The sequence below is a fragment of the Anneissia japonica genome, unplaced genomic scaffold (assembly GCF_011630105.1).
Source record: "Anneissia japonica isolate Jap-2015-1 unplaced genomic scaffold, ASM1163010v1 scaffold685_len2926416_cov193, whole genome shotgun sequence".
Lineage (NCBI taxonomy): Eukaryota > Metazoa > Echinodermata > Crinoidea > Comatulida > Comatulidae > Anneissia > Anneissia japonica.
In genome coordinates, this window is record NW_022692922.1 from 2,837,483 (window position 1) to 2,859,115 (window position 21,633).

General features: G+C 37.2%; 2 protein-coding genes across 4 annotated transcripts in view; both read right to left on the minus strand.

Moving 5' to 3' along the window:
• The window catches only part of LOC117100545 (hydroxyacid oxidase 1-like), a 15,552-nt gene extending 8,235 nt beyond the window's left edge, over positions 1 to 7,317 (minus strand). Inside the window, exons 1-3 of the mRNA XM_033240315.1 lie at positions 6,773 to 7,317; positions 1,720 to 1,871; positions 630 to 891 (exon numbers count right to left, since the gene is read on the minus strand). Of these exons, the coding sequence (XP_033096206.1) occupies positions 630 to 891; positions 1,720 to 1,871; positions 6,773 to 6,921 (563 nt within the window). The 5' untranslated portion in view covers positions 6,922 to 7,317. The remainder of the gene's footprint in view (positions 1 to 629; positions 892 to 1,719; positions 1,872 to 6,772) is intronic.
• Positions 7,318 to 10,695: 3,378 nt separating this feature from the next.
• On the minus strand, positions 10,696 to 20,665 carry LOC117100543 (ESX-1 secretion-associated protein EspI-like). Of its 3 annotated transcripts, none has more exons than XM_033240312.1 (7): positions 20,295 to 20,665; positions 14,801 to 16,253; positions 14,432 to 14,455; positions 12,854 to 13,033; positions 11,622 to 11,666; positions 11,383 to 11,500; positions 10,696 to 10,779 (listed from the first exon to the last, which is right to left on the minus strand). In XM_033240312.1, exons 1-6 carry the CDS (start codon positions 20,310 to 20,312, stop codon positions 11,397 to 11,399), a joined length of 1,824 nt encoding a protein of 607 aa, XP_033096203.1. In that variant the 5' UTR covers positions 20,313 to 20,665; the 3' UTR covers positions 10,696 to 10,779; positions 11,383 to 11,396. The 3 variants fall into 3 exon arrangements, with proteins under 3 accessions (XP_033096203.1, XP_033096205.1, XP_033096204.1); XM_033240314.1 differs by having other exon boundaries at positions 20,525 to 20,652; XM_033240313.1 differs by lacking the exon at positions 20,295 to 20,665 and adding an exon at positions 17,730 to 17,916.
• Positions 20,666 to 21,633: the final 968 nt, after the last annotated feature.

Below are 21,633 nucleotides of genomic sequence, written 5' to 3' on the forward strand. Positions count from 1 at the left end.
CACACACACACACACACACACAAACACACACACATATATATATAGTACATACATACATACATACATACACACATACATACACACACATTTATGTATACCGGGCAGATGTAGATAAAACAAACAAATATTGAGGTAAATCATGTATAAGTCACGAATACTATGGTAAGTCATGTGTATAAGAATTAGAAGAATTAGCGCCACAAGTTCAGAACTGTTAGGAGTAGGTAAGAGTTCTCCCCGAGCTTTCCGAATCCTCCTACCAGTTTTTGCCGAGTTGGGAACTTGGCAAACTCTTGTAACTCGTATACTGAAAAAACTCCAAGTGGGAGAGCGGGTTAAGTGTTTATTGGTCTTGCCAATATACACGGAGTTACACCTTGCACAAGTAAATTTGTAGACAACACAGGCTCGGAGATTGGTTGGGACATAGTCTTTTACATTAAAAAAGTTAAATAATTTAAATGAGTTGAAAGCAAGTTTGACATTAATGTTGGAGCAATAGTTTTTGACAATAACGTTGATTTTTCGTTGACAATAGTTGCATAATGGTGTATAAGGTAACTTGTAATAAGAAGATTGTGTTTGGTTTGTGTTTGTATACAGTAATATATACATATATATATACAAACCGAAAATGTTCAGGAACTGGAAATTCAAATTGATTGATCTTGTCATCTAATCTGTTTGGCAATACTTTGATATCAATCGTTGCCAATATTGCTCTGAATCCGTTTCGTTCTGCTTTGTGTACAATGTCGGCTATTATTGTTCGATCTTTACTGATGTAAAGTTGAAGCCACTTGGTTCCTGTTCGACTGTTTGACATAAGTTCTTCCATAGTTGTTGTTGTCCAGGGTGCGAATGTAAACACTGTGCCCATATCAGCACATGCTATAGGGATATATCCAATTACAGAATATGTAAACGCAGACACAGATCAAAAAATTACTTCTTACTGATTTACAGAATCAATTTACCTTAAATTGATTACTATTGCCTACCAATACCATCCAATTTAAGAGCTTACAGTATGCAAATAAATATAGGAAAGATATCACTTTCTGGTAAAACAAACATATGACATGATACAGAATTCTACTTTCAGTGGCGGATTCAAGGAGGGGGAGGGGCTGGGCCAGCCAAGGTACCTCTCCCCACCCCTAAATTTTTCAAAATTATTAAAAAGATAATTTTAATTATAATTAGGTCTGAGAGTGCCTTTCTGGCCATCTAGAGGTGCAAAAATTATAATTTGTTTTACCTCAGCCCCAACCGAAGGTGGAGCAAAGGTGGTTTTGAATAAAGAAATACCGAGATGATTGACTTTAAATAGCAACATTGTGTAGGATACATGCACAACATACAGTAAAACGTAACATTACTTCAACATTTGTAAACAAATTTTGTATTTGTGAGCAAGGGTAGGAAAATGAAAGAGATTTGAACAAGCAATCAACAATCTTTTAAAAATGTTTACACCCTTCGTCAAAAAATGAGGTGTATGTTGGAATTAGGTGCAACAAAATTATTGTAGTGACGAGTTCATATGAAAACCAAAGGTTTCGGGATCAAACCTGTATCACAACAGAAATCCTACTTGACATTTACTGTGCAAGAGACTAGTTTACGCTTACATTTATATTTCATGCGTAAATAATTATTTGGCAAAGTAACAGCAACGTTAGGCGTACACCGTATAAACCAGTACTATGTACATACCACTTGCCGTTGCATTCTCACCATCACGATGCGCCATTTTCTGATGTGCCATTGGTGCAACAATAATCGGAAATTCAATGTCACAGCCCAGAACATTCTGCCTCATGTCAATACTTGATACGTCACGCATATGTCGTGGTCTTAATTTATACCTGAATAAAATAAAAGAGTTCCTATTTTTACAATATTGTATAACCACATTTAGCATGGCTGGTGGAACCGGTAAGGGGCCCCCCCCCCACTTTTTGGCAGAAAGTGTATATAATGCCTATGGAGATTTTTGTATGATTGGAAAAAAATGCAAGAAAAGAGGGAAGAAGGAGGAGAGGGAGGGGTAAGAGAGTGCTTATCTAGTCCCTGACCAAGTTCAATTTTCTCGCAATTCACATTGGCAGATATGGGGGGGGTCAGGGCCCCTCCCTTGGGGTAAAAAAAAGAAAAAAGAAAAAAAAAAGAATTCTAGACCTACTTTTTCAGGGCCCATGAGGTGAATTTTTTATTTATTTTTTTGTTACAATAAGAAAGTTAGAAGAGGCCTATTTACTGTAATAAGAATGAGAAAAAATTACCAGATTATTTTCAAGTGGGAAAACCATGAATTTTGAAGAACTTTAAAGTCATTAAAAGACACCACAGAAGTCAGAAAAGCCATTTAGAAATTCCAAGTTCAATTTTCTCGCAATTCACATTGGCAGATATGGGGGGGGGTCAGGGCCCCTCCCTTGGTGTAAAAAAAAAGAAAAAAGAAAAAAAAAAGAATTCTAGACCTACTTTTTCAGGGCCCATGAGGTGAATTTTTTATTTATTTTTTTGTTACAATAAGAAAGTTAGAAGAGGCCTATTTACTGTAATAAGAATGAGAAAAAATTACCAGATTATTTTCAAGTGGGAAAACCATGAATTTTGAAGAACTTTAAAGTCATTAAAAGACACCACAGAAGTCAGAAAAGCCATTTAGAAATTCCAAATTTTCCCGGAGAGAACTCAATCCCCCTTTCTCTTTGGGTTCATTGATTCCATAGGCATAGATCCCGGAGGGGGGGGGGGGGTGTCCATTGTATCATCGCCCCCCCCCCCTATATTTTGACTATGTATGGGATAAAATGGAGCTTTACACAGTTCAAAAGACTGTCCCAGAAATAATTTACAATGTCTTATGCGCTTACAAAGATGAAAATTAGCATAATGTATTAATGTTGATAACAAAATTATTTTATCTGGTACCAATCTAACTAAACTCTTCTTTCCTTAGATGTTAGATGTGCTTGCAAAGCAAGCCACATTTTCACACTGAAGGGTGTGTACGACATCAGTAATCTTATGTCAATTCCAAGAATGTTCAAGGTTATATCGATTGATGAGGAATTTATTGATTAGGCCTAAAATAGCAAATTGCATCAATTTATTTTGCAAAAACAAGGTTTCCAGCTTTAGAGGGGGGCACATCCAGTGTCTGCACAAGGGCACACATTGGCGCTAATACCAGGCGCGTAACAGGGGTCTTGAGTCAGGGGGTATTTATTTTCCTGGTTAGTAATTTATCATACCCACCGCACACCCCACTCCCCATATAGAAAACAATACGACATCGGGCTTATCTTATTTATAATATAGGCCACACACATGTGTGTTTGAAACTAAATATAAGCATTTTCATCATGGTTTTATTTATTACAAACATATTTTTTCACCATCAATACACATTGAGGCCCTTCTTCTAGGTTGAAACGATCTATCTTAAATTTTTCTTTCTTGAGTTTGAGACTATTATGTGTTTAAATAACTTAAAAGGATAAACCTAAAACATTTTCGTGTTTTTAATTCTAATTTCGTTGGAATTGATGAAAACTCCCTAAAATGTGCAATTTATAGAGGAAATTGGCCTTCCGTAACAAGAAATGCGCGCGAAGAATTTGAGAATTTTAGGCATTTTTAGAGGATGCATTTATCAAGGGGTGGGGAAAGATTTTCCAAAGATGGATATTTCCCCTTGTCAACGGTGTTTTTCTAATTTCATCGGAATTAATCAAAACTCCCTAAAATGTGCAATTTTTAGAGGAAATTGGACAATTCTAACAAGAAATGCACACGAAATTTGAGATTTTTAAGCACATTCAGGGAATATAAAGGGGTGGGAAAGATTTTCCAAAGAGAATTATTTTCCCATCGGGCATCGGGCACCATATCAAGGAGTTATAACAGCTTTTGAATTGGAGATGGGGTTGCAGGGTGTTGTGAGTCTGGTCACTATGATATCTTCCTTTTTATTCTTGTATTTATTTTTCTCTTCTCTTTTTCTTTTCATTTCTTTTTCTTTTCCTCTTCTTTCTCTTTCCCTCCCTCTCCCTCTCCCCTCTTTCTTTTCTCTTATTACCCAGCCCGGTACGACGGCTTGGTCAGCCCGGTAAAAACTTTTTTTTTTCCGTGGGAGAACCCTCGACCACCTTTCTCTTTGAGTTCTATCGATTCATGGAAAAAAGAATACGTATGCATAACAGGCCTATTTACTGTAATAAGAAAGAGAAAGTTTACTTGACCATTTTCAAGAGGGAGAAAAACATTGAATTTTGAAGAACTTAAAAAAGTTAAGTTTTTTAGAAATATATGATATCAATATTATATGAATTTTAAAATAACCTATTTATCTGAACCACTACTGCTGGTCACAAGTTGCTGCCAAATGGTTGTGTAAGCCTAGGAAATGGCCAAATCGGTAGCAATCATTCAACGTCAGTGATGCACTTACCCTTATTTTAGCAGATGATGACAGTGGGGCTTAATGGGCCTCAGTGACCTTGGCAAAATTGGGAATTTAAAGGTTAATAGCTGGGGTCCTGATTTTTTATACTATTTTGACAATAAATCTTTCGATTTTTTTAGTTTTTAATTTTTAGATGTTCTCAGAGGGCTGGGATGACCATAATAATAATAAGCATTTCCCTTTTTATGACCAAAAGAAAAAGCACATTCGATATTTATTGAATTGGTGTTTTTTATTTATCAGATTGACCATTGAACAATGTCAACAATTATCTGTTATATTACTTTTATATACTTAAACTAAATAAAGAAAATTGATCACACCTGACATCATTAGACTACGTATGACCGTGATCATGCAAAATACTTATCTGATAACTATGGAAGCCAAACACCTTTTAAAATGGTCCTTTTAAAAAAATGCCCTGTACATAATGTTAAATTAAATAAAAAGTTACCAAAAGAACCCTTGACCACCTTTCTCTTTGAGTTCTATCGATTCATGGAAAAAAGAATACGTATGCATAACAGGCCTATTTACTGTAATAAGAAAGAGAAAGTTTACTTGACCATTTTCAAGAGGGAGAAAAATATTGAATTTTGAAGAACTTAAAAAAGTTAAGTTTTTTAGAAATATATGATATCAATATTATATGAATTTTAAAATAACCTATTTATCTGAACCACTACTGCTGGTCACAAGTTGCTGCCAACTGGTTGTGTAAGCCTAGGAAATGGCCAAATCGGTAGCAATCATTCAATGTCAGTGATGCACTTACACTTATTTTAGCGGATGATGACAATGGGGCTTAATGGGCCTCAGTGACCTTGGCAAAATTGGGAATTTAAAGGTTAATAGCTGGGGTCCTGATTTTTTATACTATTTTGACAATAAATCTTTCGATTTTTTTAGTTTTTAATTTTTAGATGTTCTCAGAGGGCTGGGATGACCATAATAATAATAGGCATTTCTCTTCTTACAGTACGACCAAAAGAAAAAGCACATTCGATATTTATTGAATTGGTGTTTTTTATTTATCAGATTGACCATTGAACAATGTCAACAATTATCTGTTATATTACTTTTATATACTTAAACTAAATAAAGAAAATGGATCACACCTGACATCATTAGACTACGTATGACCGTGATCATGCAAAATACTTATCTGATAACTATGGAAGCCAAACACCTTTTAAAATGGTCCTTTTAAAAAAATGCCCTGTACATAATGTTAAATTAAATAAAAAGTTACCAAATAAAATTTTTTTTTTTCATTCCAGACTTCACATAATTCCTTTAAATCGCACAAAAACCATTACAAAATTATAACTAAAACTTGATGATGAAATACGTTAATTTTTTGAACTGTTTTTGGGTTTTTCTTTTTTGTTTATTTATTGTTATCTAATCTTTTCTCGGCTTATTTAGAAGCGAGAAAAAAAAGTTTTAAAAATTATATTTTTTCTTTGCGAGCTCTCTCTACATATTAACTATCAGCCTTGTAACTTCGCTTAAATAAAGATGTTATATATATGGGAGTGATAGTGCCTGTACAGTCCTAAAAACTTCAATCAGAGCATACCTTTGTTATGTTCACCATAGCTGACTTGGTCACTTTGAGCAGGGGTGTGTGTGTAATGTTCATGAGGGACCCTCAAACAGGGAGAATTTTTTTTAAAGGAGTTTGACTTTTATGGTATCCTATTTCCCCTGTATAACTCACAAACATAAGGCCTAGATACTCACAAAAATGCCCTGTATTGTACATAATGCTAAAAAGTGGGCCCATAAAACACACAGCTTAAAAATGTTATCTGGACACAGAAGGTAGTAGTAGCATAATGTGATGCAAACATAAATAATAAATTCATATATAATTATTTTATAGGTATCCGTATATATTTATTTAAAAATGTTATATTATTTGAGAAAAAGTGGTCTGGCCTACCCGTGCGGTTCTGACGGCCTGGCCCTGATTATCCCTTGCATGTATTCTTATGTATGACGGACGTGATTTTAGTTATTTAAGAGCCAAAAATTTCACCCATGCTGAAAGCCACTATGGCCCCCCGCCACTCGCTGGAGGGTAGCAGATACAGTAGTTCAATGTCACAATAAAACACTGCTTTATTAGATTTTTTGTACAGGCAGGGATGGTATAGGCCTAGATCGGAGGCTCCTGGAGCTCGGGTAGTAGTAGTACACCACTGCTGGTAACTATCCCACTTTGATCATGCTTGCATAAGCCTAGGCCCTAGGTCTGAAACTTTCTCGTCAGTGCTTTCCTACCTTGAAAATGCTACGACATTATTGCGTGAGGTTTCTTTTCTATCACTTCCTCCGTCGAAAAACCCACGGGCAACCTCGGACAGTTTTTCCGAAGCTTGTTTTTCATAATCGAAAATACTGTAGCACTTCTCTCGCCTTTTATTAGCCATTACAAATTACAATAATAGCCTAATTACTTACGCCAAAGAAACTAGCTATGAGCGCACACTACTCAATTTCAATAAAAGTGATAAAAGTTGCGTCCAAAACCAGTGGCGGTGCTCGGGAAATTTTTTCTGAAATACTCATTATAAAAAGTTTTTCAAATTTCCTGGTAGTCATAATCATGCCCGCTGATATATTTCGTGCAAATTACATTCATAAAAATAATTATTTATTATCTACTGATTAGCTTGTGGCGTATTCGAACCATGAAAAACAAACACTCCATGCTCTAATTTAGTCTCTTTGTATGTGAATTTGAGTTTGTATGTTGGTCTCTCTCTGAACTATATATTGAACATACGCTTTTAGATCAGCGGCACACATCAGAATGATGGTGCATTCACAAAGGAAACATACAAAATCAAGATAATTAAAAAGAAAACTAAATTAAAATACAAGAGCAAAACAAAGATATAAAAATTCAATAAACAGTACAGTGGCGGATTCAATGGTTGGGGGGGGGGACCTCGCCCGGGCCTCCCCCACCCCCAAAATAAATAAAAATATATACAAATAAAATTAGTGCCATAATCACAATTTTTTTTACCTCAGCCCCAACCGTGGTGGGGCTGGGGTGGTAGGCCTACTAGGCTACATCCTTCATTAGTGAATTATACCTTCCCGGTCCCCCTTCTATTTTACAGTAGGCCTACAAAAAGCAGTTTAGTACAGTATTTTACTGGTATTTTGCACCCATAAAATCTATGGAGTGGTTGATGGTTACGAAATGTTGGCAAGTTGATTGAGCGGTAAGTCAGGGGCAGCGCAACCAGCTCTAATATCGGCGATGGTTCGAACGGCTCACTCGCCAATGGTTCCGGTGGTGGAGTCTTCTCGGATAAAGGACTTAAACCGTAGGCCCAGTGTACGCATTTGGCTCGTGTGCACTTTAAAGAACCCAGTTCATCCTTCGAGAAGAGTGGGGGGGTTACCCCGGTGTATTGTCCATTAAGTCCCCTGTGGATATGCCACGTAGGACGATTAAGTTCACTTATTGGGCATATCTGGCGCTCGTGCCTAAAGAAATTAAATGAAATGAAAAAAAAAAAAAATTGTCAAACAGTTGCGTTTTTACTCGGTTTTGGTCCAGAAATACGCACCGCACTTGGAACAGAGCATCAATTGTGAACAGTCAAATTCATGACAGTCATTCGAAATTGTGTGTTCTTTCAACTCGCTTTGAACAGTAGGGGCCTGTCCCCACCGATCGACGCCCATCTCCCCCCCCCACCCCAACTATATCAATCGCTTTAATGAAGTTGACGGCATATACCAGCAATGTGTTAATTTTCCCTTATTATCTTAAATTGTATCGGGAAAACATAGTGTCTATTCATCAAATCTTCATTTCAGCAATTAAAAGTCATATAGGGGTCTAAAAAATACACAAAAAAACATGACAAATACAGAAAACAATAAAGCATCAAAAGAATTCAAAAATATACACTAAACCCTGAGAAGTCGTGTCATTCATATTGCCCCACCCCCATTTTACCTCCTTTCCTCCCCGGGTGCCGCCACCGTCCAGAACAATATAAATGAATATGTACGTACTGTAATATAATTTTTTAAAATTTGAATGAATTTGTCACATCTACTTCTGTATAGTCAGTTTGCATACCCTTGTATTGGTTGATAAGCGGAAATATTGTATAATTTAGCGAGAGGTGCAGTTCGAAGCTAAAGTAGCACAGAGAGAACTCGGTTGGTTGCAGCATCAAATAAACCAATAGGTAATTGAAGCTTTTGTGGGTCACTCAACTGCAAATTTTTAAGTTTACCATGATAACATTCCAATTGCATATCCCAAATTTATACAATTATTCATAGAGACGTCCCTTTCGTATTCACTTTTTGTCTACGCGTTTTATTCACTCACTATCATTATTCTACCTCCAAAACTTACGGTAAGTTTCGATCCATTCTTGCCTGACTCATTTGTTGGTGTCTGTCGGCGTCTCGCTATACGTGCTCAGTCAATTATATTATGGAGGACTATTGTTATACAATTCTCACTCTACTTCTTTACAGTATAGGTTTTTCTTACCGATGTTGTTTATCTTGATCGAGATCATCATTTCTAGAGATCCAATTTGTATAGATCTCAGTCTGAAGATTCAACAACCAGAGAACCAATTTGTCATGGGTGGATATCTCTGATGTGAGGATTAGTGCTATTCTGAATTCGAAGTTATGTTAAATAATAAAAACAGATTGCAGTAACTACTGGGTGTTTGGAATAACCATGGACAGAATCGTTGTCTAGTATTTACATAGAAAAGTCACTGTCTGGGACAACTTAACGTCAAACCAGCTGTACCGCAAATGCTCGCAAGATGAATAAGCGCCACACCAAACTTTTTTTTTTTCTTTTTTTTTCTGCTAAGCGCCGCGGCGCTTAATCGAGGGATATAACCCATGCGTAATGAAACATTTTGAGAAACAGGGTTTTAAATACAATGTATACAGTGTTAAAATGAATACACAATGAAGACACAAGCATTATTAACGTTTAGGACCTATGAAAGGCCACCGAACTACGGGAACGTGAGATAGGTAACATGGGAACGGTCATGGGAAGCGCACACGCCAATATTTTTTAAAAGCGCTTCTCTCGAATAAACGACGCACTGAAGCATCCAAAAATTCCCTTATTCGAGCATTTACGGTATTGGTCATTTTGATGCTTAGACACACACTACACTTTATCAACTTATGAAAGAACGAAATGACTATCGAATAATCCATAACCAAAATAAAGCTTTGTAAAATGCTTCTTTATAAAATTAACATACAATTTTAACCACATGATAAAAACAATTTGTCAATTAAGTTGATGAAATTAATTTAAAGTATACCGTAAATTTTATTCTTATTTTACGCTATAGATAAAAGTACAATAAGGCCAAAAGTAAAGATGTTTCCCCCCTGCTTTTTTAAGAGAAAATTATACCCATCTTTTTTTAAATTGACAAATATGTCACAATGTATACACAATCGTATACCAGACCTGGCAGATATGGATATCATACGGAAAAAGGAATGAAGAAGAAATCAAAATAACGACAATGATTGGTAGAGGAAAGTAAGGTAGCTGCGAATTCCTGCTTTTTGACTTATAGAAAATAATCTGACGTATTATAAAAAAATAAATATATGTGACTATACAATAATACTATTGATTATCAATACATATAAAACAATGACCAAATGTACAAAAATCCAAATAGGCCTATATATATATATCTATATAAAAATTTGTATAATGGGGTCAACAATAGGTTTGGCATAAAGGATTATAAAACAATCTTTTAAGAAAGTGATTATTATTCGTCTTCAATAATTTTGTTCTAAAAATCTAAATACATTATGTAAGCGTCAATTCTATATACAATTATAAAAAAAACCTGCTTTATTGTGAACTAGCGATACTCTGGAAGACGATTGTGAGTGTTCGTCAACACAAAATGATAATCCTAGACCTGTCTCTTATACACATCTAGATGTGTATAAGAGACAGCTTTGATCATGCTTGCATAAGCCTAGGCCCTAGGTCTGAAACTTTCTCGTCAGTGCTTTCCTACCTTGAAAATGCTACGACATTATTGCGTGAGGTTTCTTTTCTATCACTTCCTCCGTCGAAAAACCCACGGGCAACCTCGGACAGTTTTTCCGAAGCTTGTTTTTCATAATCGAAAATACTGTAGCACTTCTCTCGCCTTTTATTAGAACACCTGATTACCTCAAACACATAATGTAGTTGATTTCTCAGAGATGCGGTTTTATTTAGAGTTGTTCTATTTCTGAAAATGTAAAAAAAAAAAGAAATTGCTCGCTATCTTTTTTCATGTTTGTGCTTATTTCGAACAAAAAAATAACAAATGCACTTTTCACAATGAAATGGCTTTAAACTTCTCACGTATAATCTAATGCATTTGTATGAAATTTTGCTACATTCACACAGCGAATTAATCACCATTTACACTGGTAGCTGTGAGAAAACATCCAGTCAATGCTTTATACATATGAAACAGAAAACCATATAGCTTTGAAAGCTACAATCCTGTTTCAGTGGCTAATCCTGAGGTGCTTCCCCAACCCCCGGCATCTGCCAAAAACACAACTCCGCAGCTTCCCTTAATAAGTAAGTGAAAAACCCCACAATTTCCCTTGGACCATAAGTTCCATTATATACGGTACTGCAACCCACATTTTAACCGTAGGTTCTCCATTGCCACTCGCGCCAAGCCCAATCCCCTCCCCACCCCAACAAAAAAAATCTTAGATACGCCACTGAAAATATATCTATCAATTTTACTCCGGCGTTATCCATTAGTTCTTTATAAGAACATTGAACAACGACTAGGCCTACTCATATGCTTAATATTATAAGAAATGTAACTCACCGAAAAGTACATAGTTAAATAACGTATTGCTTATTACGGGAATTAAAAATATTCGAACAGGCAATGCAGATTATAAAGATCAAAAATATTAGTGCAATGACTCCGGCTCCGATTGCGCCTGAATGAAAATGAAATTAACGATAATTATAAATCAATGTTATACACCAAGAATTCAAAGAATCTAGGATTAAAATTTTTATGAGCATAGCAGAAAAAGAAGAAGGAACACAGTTGCATACCTGCAAGAAGACCCACTTCTTCATTCGTTAATCCGTCACTCGGCACTAGAAACAAGGAACAAATTTGATGAGTGTTATAAAATGACGAAGAATTTTTCCATTTCATTTTATTTGGTCCAAAGAACAATAAAACTGACAAACACAAAAGAAACTGAGAGAGGAAAAAAGCCACTCAATTGGCCGGACAGGAGCCAAAAAGTAAACTAAATCAGTGTTTGGTGGCAGTAATTTAAATGCAGAATGGCTTAGTCGGTGGTGACGATGAAGACGACGATGATAACAATGATAATAATGATGATGATAATGCCGATGATGATATTGATGAGGAAGACGACGATTACGCGGTAGACGATGAAGATCGATGATGATGACTATTATAATGGTAATGATAATTATAATGATCATGAAAATGATGATTACGAGGATACTGATGATGATGATGATAATGATGATGTTAATATAGGCCTAATTACTATGATTCGATCTTGATGAAGATGATGATTATGAAGAGCATGATGACGACGATGATAGCGATTATGATAATGAAAATGATGACGTCGAAGATGACGACGATGACGATATTGATGTTAATTTGGTTCCGATCTTGATGATGATGATGATGATTGAATATCAATATAGGGTGGGGACACGGTCCACACACGCAATATCTTTTATTAAGTCTGGGTTCCATGCTTGAACAGATTCTAGGATAGGTCTGCCTTAAAAAGAAATCAAATAGAGAAGCTTCAGTTCTACGTACGAAGCGTTTTATCATACCCTGACAACGGGTGGCTTTGGAGGTAATAATTTGAACATGTTGAGACCATTTTTGATCTGAAACTCTCATTAGTCCAAGATGCTTGTGTTCAAAGACCCTCTCCAAAGCAATGTTATTAATATGGTAATTATCAGAAATTCAATTTTTATTACAGGTAATTATAAATGTTTTGCACTTTTCATTAAATTTACTTAGCTCCAGTGATGTCTTGCATTTAAATCTGATTGAACTGGGAAATAAACAGGGCGTGGTTTCGAGCCCCACCCCACTGACGCCACGCCTGGAGATTGATTAATCAGAACCAGGAACAAATACCGGTATACTCTTGGTTTAGCGTAAACACAGTTTTAATCATTGGTTTTAACTATCTGTAATACTTCTCTCACTAAAATGGTAATACGCCTCATCTCGAGAAAGAATTATATAAAATAATCTTTTCTTTAATTTAGCATACCTAAACACAGAGGTGCGTGATCCCACGTTAAATCACTTTCACACGTTATCATCAAACTGTCAGGATCGGGAGTATAGCCACTGTTGCAAGTGAATGCATGCCGTTCATCAAACGTATTTGTAGGATCTGTGTTGCCTGTATAAGCGCCGTTCTCAATATCAGGTAGACTGCTACATGGATCTGATGGAGATAAAAAACACATTTATGAAATAATACAGTATATGAACATTTCATGGTTATTATCCTTATCATCATCACCACCATCATCTTCACTATCATCATCATCATCGTTACTATTATTATCAAAATCATCTTCATCATTAGTATCATCATTATCACAAGCCAAACAGAGCAATGAATAAATATTAATGAATCTTAAAATAAGAACCTTTCGTATGCATGTTCAAAAATCATGTCATAAACACTACTCCACACGGAAGTTATTGTTGTACTAGTTCAAAGCGACTGAAACCCTCGATCGTATAAGGAGTGTGATTAAATTAAAATGCTCTATAACCTTAGAATAGCACTAATCCAATAGAGATTAAACGGCAAGGAATCTGTAAGGCACAATCTCGACTGTTACGTACTAATGAAGGCAGACACCCCCCACCCCCACCCCGTCTGTGAGACCTCACACATCCCCGTATGGCGCCATCCCTCAACAAAGTTGATGGAAATGGAACGAAATTTACAAGAGTGAAGCAAGTATAAGATTGATTATTTTTGAATTACATGATGTATATACCCAATATCAAGTGATAGTATATCCATAAATTGATAATGATCTACTATGAGGTGTGTTACAAAACACAATAACTCATACCACAGAAACTGGGGTTTATTTTGGCTAATCTAAAATCCTGCAACGATTGAAAGCCCTATTCAATTTTATATAACAAGTCTGTAGAGTTTACACTTTCTATTTATGTACAATAACAATAGATATGTTTGTATTGTCATGCAGTTGTAGGACAGTGTATGGAATATATAATATTTTACATCAACAAGTCTAGTCATTTATGGTACGTAAACATTAAACACGTATTTTGTCGAATTATGTTTTTACCAGGATGTTTGTAGCCTACTAATTGCACATGCCTACATTAAACAAACATATTACACATATCAACATATCTACATAGACGAGACATCCCCTAACAGACCTGCATTAAAAAATAAACTGGCATAAAACCGGGGTGCGTGACCAGCTCAATGCGATTGTTTGTCAGAACAGGATAATGTACACTCGCCTTGATATCGATAGGTTGCAGGTACAAATCCCGGAAGACACTTTTTCATAAAACTGAAAAAGAAACTTTTCGTATGCAATTATAACATCAAGTTCCTATTCGAGCACCTATCTATTTGTTTGTATATTCTAAGCTTCCATTAAGTATGAACCTGTTTATGATCATTGTGATGCATGTCAAATCACAAAGCCGCGAATGAGTTTGCGTCATGCTTAGGAATAGTAATCATAATCTGTTTATATAGGCCCCTATAATAGTTGGTTCCATGGTTCATTGTGTTTAATGTATAGCACTCAACAATTGTCGATGACTAAGGAGTACTTACGTTTCGTTGTGTTTTCATCCAAAACTGAAAAGAGAAACCAACAGATGAATTATTGATCAAGAGTTATATGAGCTCAGATATCTTCGTTTAATCGAGTATTTCATACAGCAAAGTATATAAGTGTAATAATAAGAGTTATAATAATAATAATAATAATAATAATAAAAATAATAATAATAATAATAATAATAATAATAATAATAATAATAATAATAATAATAATAATAATAATAATAATAATAATAATAATAATAATAATATGATGATGATGATGACTCTCACCACACATTCAATAACCTTAATTTCGAGTGACATCGAAATGGAATGTTCTCTTACGATTAAAGTGCAAATATACTGATTAATACTTACCGACGAAGTAGTACGTTAGAACCGCAGAAAGGGCAACAAGAACCAGGAAGGCAAATGCCAACAGTACGATAACGCAACAGCCCGTACATCGCAAAAGTTTCGTCTGCTCCTCATCCTTTTTAGGGTCGGGGCGAAATGCGCCCCTCGAGCCATTCCGTGTGTCGACGTGCAGATTTTCTTTGTACATTCTATCATTCGATGGCCTAAGAGGAAGATTTGTTTGTCGGTGGTCGTAAGCGTAAGGAAAGGGCTCTTCTCTGTACATGGGGTCAATGTGATAAACTCTTGGTTTTGGTCTCTTGTGATTCATATCCTGTTGACGTACTTCCATGGCAAGTGGGTTTATAATTGGTAACCTGTGATCAATGAAGTTTTCGTTTAGATCATGCCGTATGTTGTATTCATGCCTCCGACCTGTAGGCTTATTGTTATTTTTCTTTAGTTCTTTTCTTGGAGGAGAGTAGCGAGGTCGCCTTTCGTCTTGAAACCTTCTGCCGGAAAGTTGCCTCGGTGATAGTCTTGCCCAGGGAGCTTCTACTTCATCCCACTCCACATGACTTCGATGGCTCCGTCTCTGCCAGTCGTCATGGTGCTCGTCAATGCGGACGTGCCGTACTGGTGGTCTATCAGCTTCATCCGCACCAGGGGAAGGTTCATGAGTAACGACGGTCTGGCCTCCTTCATTATCTTGTTTCTTCTTGTGAGCATCAACAATATCTGCTTGATTTCCATCCCCATCACCGACCCCACCACCATCATCTCCACTGTCGTCATCATCGGCATTATGTTCGTTATCTAAATCTTGCGTCTGAGTTTGGACTTCTATTTCCTCACTCTCCTGACTGCTTGAACTTTCGAAGCTATCGTCTGTCTCATCTGAGTCGAAACGTTCAGAATCGTAATCAGGCGGGCCAGCAGCGTCTATAAGGCTTTCCATGCTTTGTTGTTGGGCTTCACTAGTTGGTAATTGCGGAGGCGGCGGTGGGGGTGGTGGTGGTGGTGGTGGTGGTGGAGGTGGTGGAGGAGGAGGAGGTGGCGGTGGCGGTGGATTTTGTTGTGGTACGGATATGTGCAGTGATGACGTCGGTGGTGCAGGAGGCCGTGGTGGCGGTGGAGGTGGATTTTGTTGTGGTACGGATATGTGCAGTGATGACGTCGGTGGTGCAGGAGGCCGTTTGGTGGGACGAGACGCTATCTTTTTTGGACGGAAGTTCAGTTGCGAGGTTGGCGGGGATGGTGTCGGAGAAGATTGGTAAGGCAACTCTGGTATAGTCGGATGTAGACGATGAGAGTGACCCCTATGTGATATTCTGTAGTCGTTTTGATGTAAACTAGTGGTGGAATTTCTTGCAAATACTTCTGGACCGTTGGCTACATATGGAATACCGAAATCTCCTGAACCCGTCGTCCTATCGGGATATCGATTCATGTTATAATGAGCATTATTGTAAGTCTGCAATTAGAAATACGAAAATGAATTTAATATGTAGTAAGTGACCATGAGTTTAAGAAGTATTGATTACCGTAAATAAGCGCCACGGGGCGCTACAAATGGAGGTTTTCAGTGCAGCGCTTATTCGAGAGCGGCGCTTTCGATAGCCGTTCCCATGTTACCTATTTCACGTATTTCCGTATTTCGGTAGGCCTATCATAGGTCCTATCATCGTAAATAGGGGCCGAAATGTTTATAAAGAAATGCGTGTGTCTTTATTGTGTTATTTATTCATTTTAACACTGTATATTGTATTTAAAACGCTGTTTCTCAAGTATTTCATTATTATTATACACACAGGGTATAAGCGGCGCTTATTCGAAAGCGGTGCTTAACGGGGAAAAATCACGTTTTGTGCGCGCTTATTCGAGCATTTACGGTAGGTATACAAAAGAAAGTAACACACGGAGCAAGGGTGGCAATCCATGGTTGAAAGTGGGGTGGGGGACGAATTGCAAAATAAGGATGTCTTGGGCCGTAGGTCAGGGGGATCCAGGGCCCCCGGTGGGCGAGGCCCCTGGAGGCTCTGGTGTCTATGCCTTTTATAATTCGTATCTAATTGATGTTAAGGAATGAAATTAACATTTATTTCCACACTACATTACAGTGGCGGACCAGGAATTTGAGATAGAAGGTGGGGGGGGGGGCAGGAGGGACTTTTACAGACCAGGAGTGTAGACCACCTCAGCCCCACCATGTTTGGGGCTGAGGTAAGAACATTTATAAATATGGCACCTCTATTGGCCGAAAATGACACACTCAGACTCAATTTTTTATATACTGTAATTTTCTTTTTTCTCCACTTTATAAATTCTGAAAAATTTAGGGAGGGTGGCCATATGGGCCCCTTGAATTTGCCACTGAAATACTCTTCATAAAAAAGTTTTTAAATTTATCCCGGTAATCATAATCGTGCCCGCTTATATACTTTGTGCAAAATAACATTCATAAAATAATGATGTATTATATACTGATAAGCTCGTGACGTACAGTATTCGAACCATAAAAAACATATAAGATAACAGTGATTCTAATTTATATACAGTACTTTTAAAATCAATCAAGAGGTTTTTCCTTTTCTCCTCTTTTTGTGTTTCACATTTGTCTTGCGACTAAACTATTGTGAGTGGAAGTACTACCGTCTAGGTCCAGAAATATGCAACGCACTTGGAACAGAGCACAAGTGAACAGACAAAAAATCATGACAGTCATTCGTAATTGTTCTTCTTTCCACTGACAAGTGAGGGGGACAATTGATGTGATGTCTCCCCTACTTTGAAAAGTGAGGGACGTGTCCCCCTTGCCCCACCGATCGACGCCCATGACACGGAAACGTACACGGCGATATACCCAGGTAAGCCTAAACGGAGACGACATGCGACAGGAGACAGATATAGGCATTAAAACTAAATATTTATTAATGAAATGGAAACTTACCGAAACCAAGTAGGACTAGGCCCTAATTTTTACACAGGAATGTGAGAGTAAACCTGCTGGCTAATCAAAATACGGTCTATACTCGATTGTAGGACCTAAATATAGTTGTTGCCGCCTGGTAAAGGATAATTGGAACCTAGTTGACGTCTATGGAACATCTGCCTTAATTATGTTGTGCATCCTTCTAACGGTTCGACGACACAATGGATGAACTAAACTATATACGTACAATGCCTATTATGGAAGCCAAGTGTAATTGACAGAGAGAGAGAGCGTCGATTCTAAGGAACACCTCTGTCATATTAGACCTGTTGTACCATTAAATAAATGTAAAGTTTATTGTGAAAGACCCGTCTTGCAAAACAAACATCATTTTTTTAAAGAGCAAACAGCAAGAGGAGATGAGACATCACCGACAATTAAATACAGGGCGGACCGAGGTATTCATTGTTCCTTTAAGTAAATTCTTGAACAATGGAGGCCTACAATCAACTATGTATGGTTGAATAATGTCGAGGACGTGGGTTGATGTCAGTTTGTGTCACTTTCACATTTAACATCGTTTACACGTTTGTAAGAAAAAAAAAAACCATAGAAACATTGAATAGAAAACAAATTAATAGAATTCGAAATAGATTATAATACTAATATCATGGCCTAGACCCAACGATATCAAATAAAGCACTTGGTATAAAGTGCCTAATAAAGATAAACCGATTCGTCATGAAGATAACTCGAATTTTCTTTTAAAGTTTAGCTCAGCTGGTTCGTCAATTGATTGAGTCGAACACTTCTAAAACTGCTTTTATCCCTGATTTTAAAAAAAACTAGATCCTTTCCGAGCCACTGGGGCTCATATGGCTGGAGTCTATCCCCAGTTTCTGTAGTGCGAAGCGGATGAGAGTTGTACTCCCCCTGGACGGGACACTAGTCCATCGCAGGTTAGTCCCCAGCAGCTTGCTGGTACCTAGTGATACAGCTGAGTGCACTGATGCAATGTAGCTAAAGTGCCTTGCCCTAGGACACAAGCGAATCTGCATAGCGGAGACTCGAAACCCCGACCTTACGATTGAAAGCCCAAACCTCAACCGCTGCGCCAAACTTCCGCTACTTATCCCTGTTTGCCATGGCGCAAATCGAAGAATGCTTACTGTAAACTTCAGAATGCTTCAGCCCGAAGTTAGGTAACTGACCGTGTAACACAATAAACTTGTCAAAGAAAGATACGGTACACCTCCTCTTCATGTACGGTAATGAATGACTTAAGACATTTTGGCTGCCTACCAGAAGTTTTGTCTTAGTTAAAAAAGGGTCCTATTTTAAACTTGTGCACTACCGATTTACCATATACTGTCTCTTATACACATCTAGATGTGTATAAGAGACAGGTATAAGGGTGTGTGATTAGGGCAAAATGAGATATTAATGAAAGTAACATCTACCGTATGTTCTGTGAAAGAAACATCCTTAGCGACACGTGAAGGACCGGGGGAAGCGTATCTTGTTCATGCTGACCAAACGTAGGCCTAAGTACGCTCAGCTGATGCGAACATGTGAGTAAGCTACCTTCAATAAAAAATAGTCTATATTTAGCCGTGGTTCTATCGATCAAGCCTTGTCACAGCCATGGATGACAAGTACGACATTGATCGGGCTTTTCATACTCCAAGGGGCGGAAGGTTTATGCTAGCTGTTTGAATGAACAGAATGGATTGATTCACGCAACCGTAACTCGTACACAATTGTGCGGCTTGTACCCTCTGTCAGAAGATCTCCGCTAAGGTTTGACACTAGATTTATCATTTACACACTTTTTTCTCGGAACATTATAAAGATATAAATCCTTAAATGATGATGCTTTGTATAAATCATTAGATGATGATGCTTTAGTATGGACATAAAGACAGATATTTTCCTCAGAACATGACTTTATCACCGTTGACAGATAGGGAAACAAAACAAACAATTTGACAAACGGGTCACATGCCTTTTAACACCCGTTAGGGTAACCATCAATGTAGACATAGGCCTATGATTAATGTGAAAATGGAGAAAACAGATACGTCTCAGAACATAATTATACTACATGGAAACAAACAAAGGCATAGGTCTCGTTACAAATAGACCCCTATGAAAACGTAGGTCAATTATGGATCTTACAGTAATTACCCCTAACTCTAGGCCATTAGCAGTGAACATGAAACTCACAGAAAAATAGACCAACATGTCCCTCCAACATCCACGGCGTGTGAAGCTTTAAAAACCTAGTTTTACGGTATATCTATTACCGTTCAATACATATTATACTCAATCTGTAGTGCGTCTGAAAACTAGGTCTACCAACCGAATTTCATTGGACGAAAAATTATTGAGGTCTATTTTAATTACGAAAATGCTAACTGTGGCCCGGGACCTATAATACTTATTCAGGTATCCTGACATTAAAGGACTACAGACGATTAGGTCTAATTATACATGAAGATGGACATCTTGAATCGAAATTCTAATAACATTGATCATAGATATTATAGCATTTTTTAACTGACGGTATAGGCCTACACTTACCTGTTGACGATACGACATTATAGGCCTAGTTTTAAATATGTCCAAGATGACTGATCATACCCGTTTCCAAACGCACTTGTTACTTCCTGATGATCTAACAGTATAACGAAAATCTCATTACTCTCATTAGTTTACGGGTTATTCTGACAAAAGAGTTCCATTTTGTAACACAATTATGATGCAATGCAGTTGTTGAACTGCTCTGTTGAAATTCTCAAAATAATGAATACCTTACTGAAGAATCATCAGCACGTAAACTCCTGTTGGAAATGGAATACTGTAGTAGCTATTGTTTGTAGGTACACATTGTTATTAGAACCGCATTAAGCACCAATGGTCGTAGGTACAATGAACTACTGGATATATACTGAACAAGTCTACCATGAAGCTACACACTCTGTTTCTATGAAAACTGTCACTATTGTTACTGTGTTAGCGACAATAGACATAGACAGCCTACAAAATGTACCTTAAATTGATAATGCATCGTCACGCGCCATTGCGAACGACGATGGAAGTATTTTTTTTAAAGATAGGTACACTTTTGTAAATCCTCTATTAGTATTATTATTGTTATTAGTAGACCTATCATGACAATTTTTGCGTTGAATAAGAACAGATCCTTTAAAAATGCTTGTATTTATATAATAGAGGCATTAAAACTAATAATATAGGTAAGCTAGGCTTACGCGAATGCATAAATAGGCCTATTATTAAACGACAATTATTTTTTAAAAATTACGGTAATTGTAATTACGTTTGATATAGGTGTAATTACTTTATAATTCTAATCGTAATTTCATTGGTCTGGTTGTGGGTAGTTTGATTGCTTCTTTTTTCTATTATATATTATTGATATAAATGTATGTCATTCTAACCTGAAGTGGCGATATATCGCTGTTAGTGGAATAAAATAAAATTCTATATATGTCCAATGTCTTGGGATACACTGACTTGGTTTTTAGGATTTTGTATGACATCCCTCTCATTTCCCCTTCTTTTTTGTTGACCTATATCCCAATTCAATCACGTTAGCAAAAGTTTTGTTAACGTGATTGAATTTGACAAAAACCGACTTTTTGTGGTGTATGGGAGAAAAAGAAATCTTTGAAACTGCATTCAAATTCAAGCAGTGATGGCGCCAGGACCTGCCCGACGGAGGGGCTAAAGGCCCCGGGGGGGGGGAAACTAGTGGAGCGAATCGAGTCTCACTTGGCTGGGGGCCAGGGGGTCGCCCAGGACCCCGGTTGAGGTCCAGGGGGCGAAGCCCCCTGGAAGCAACGGCTATTTGACGAATTATGGCGAATTTTTATTACTTAGGCCTATTTGACAGGCATCG

Bases quoted from the DNA above. Each gene is read 5' to 3' on its own strand.
- LOC117100543 (XM_033240312.1), bottom strand. The intron at 13,034-14,431 runs GTAAGTACTCCT...TATCTCCATCAG, and splicing joins GGATGAAAACACAACGAAAC to ATCCATGTAGCAGTCTACCT. The intron at 11,501-11,621 runs GTATGCAACTGT...ATTTTCATTCAG, and splicing joins AGAAGTGGGTCTTCTTGCAG to GCGCAATCGGAGCCGGAGTC.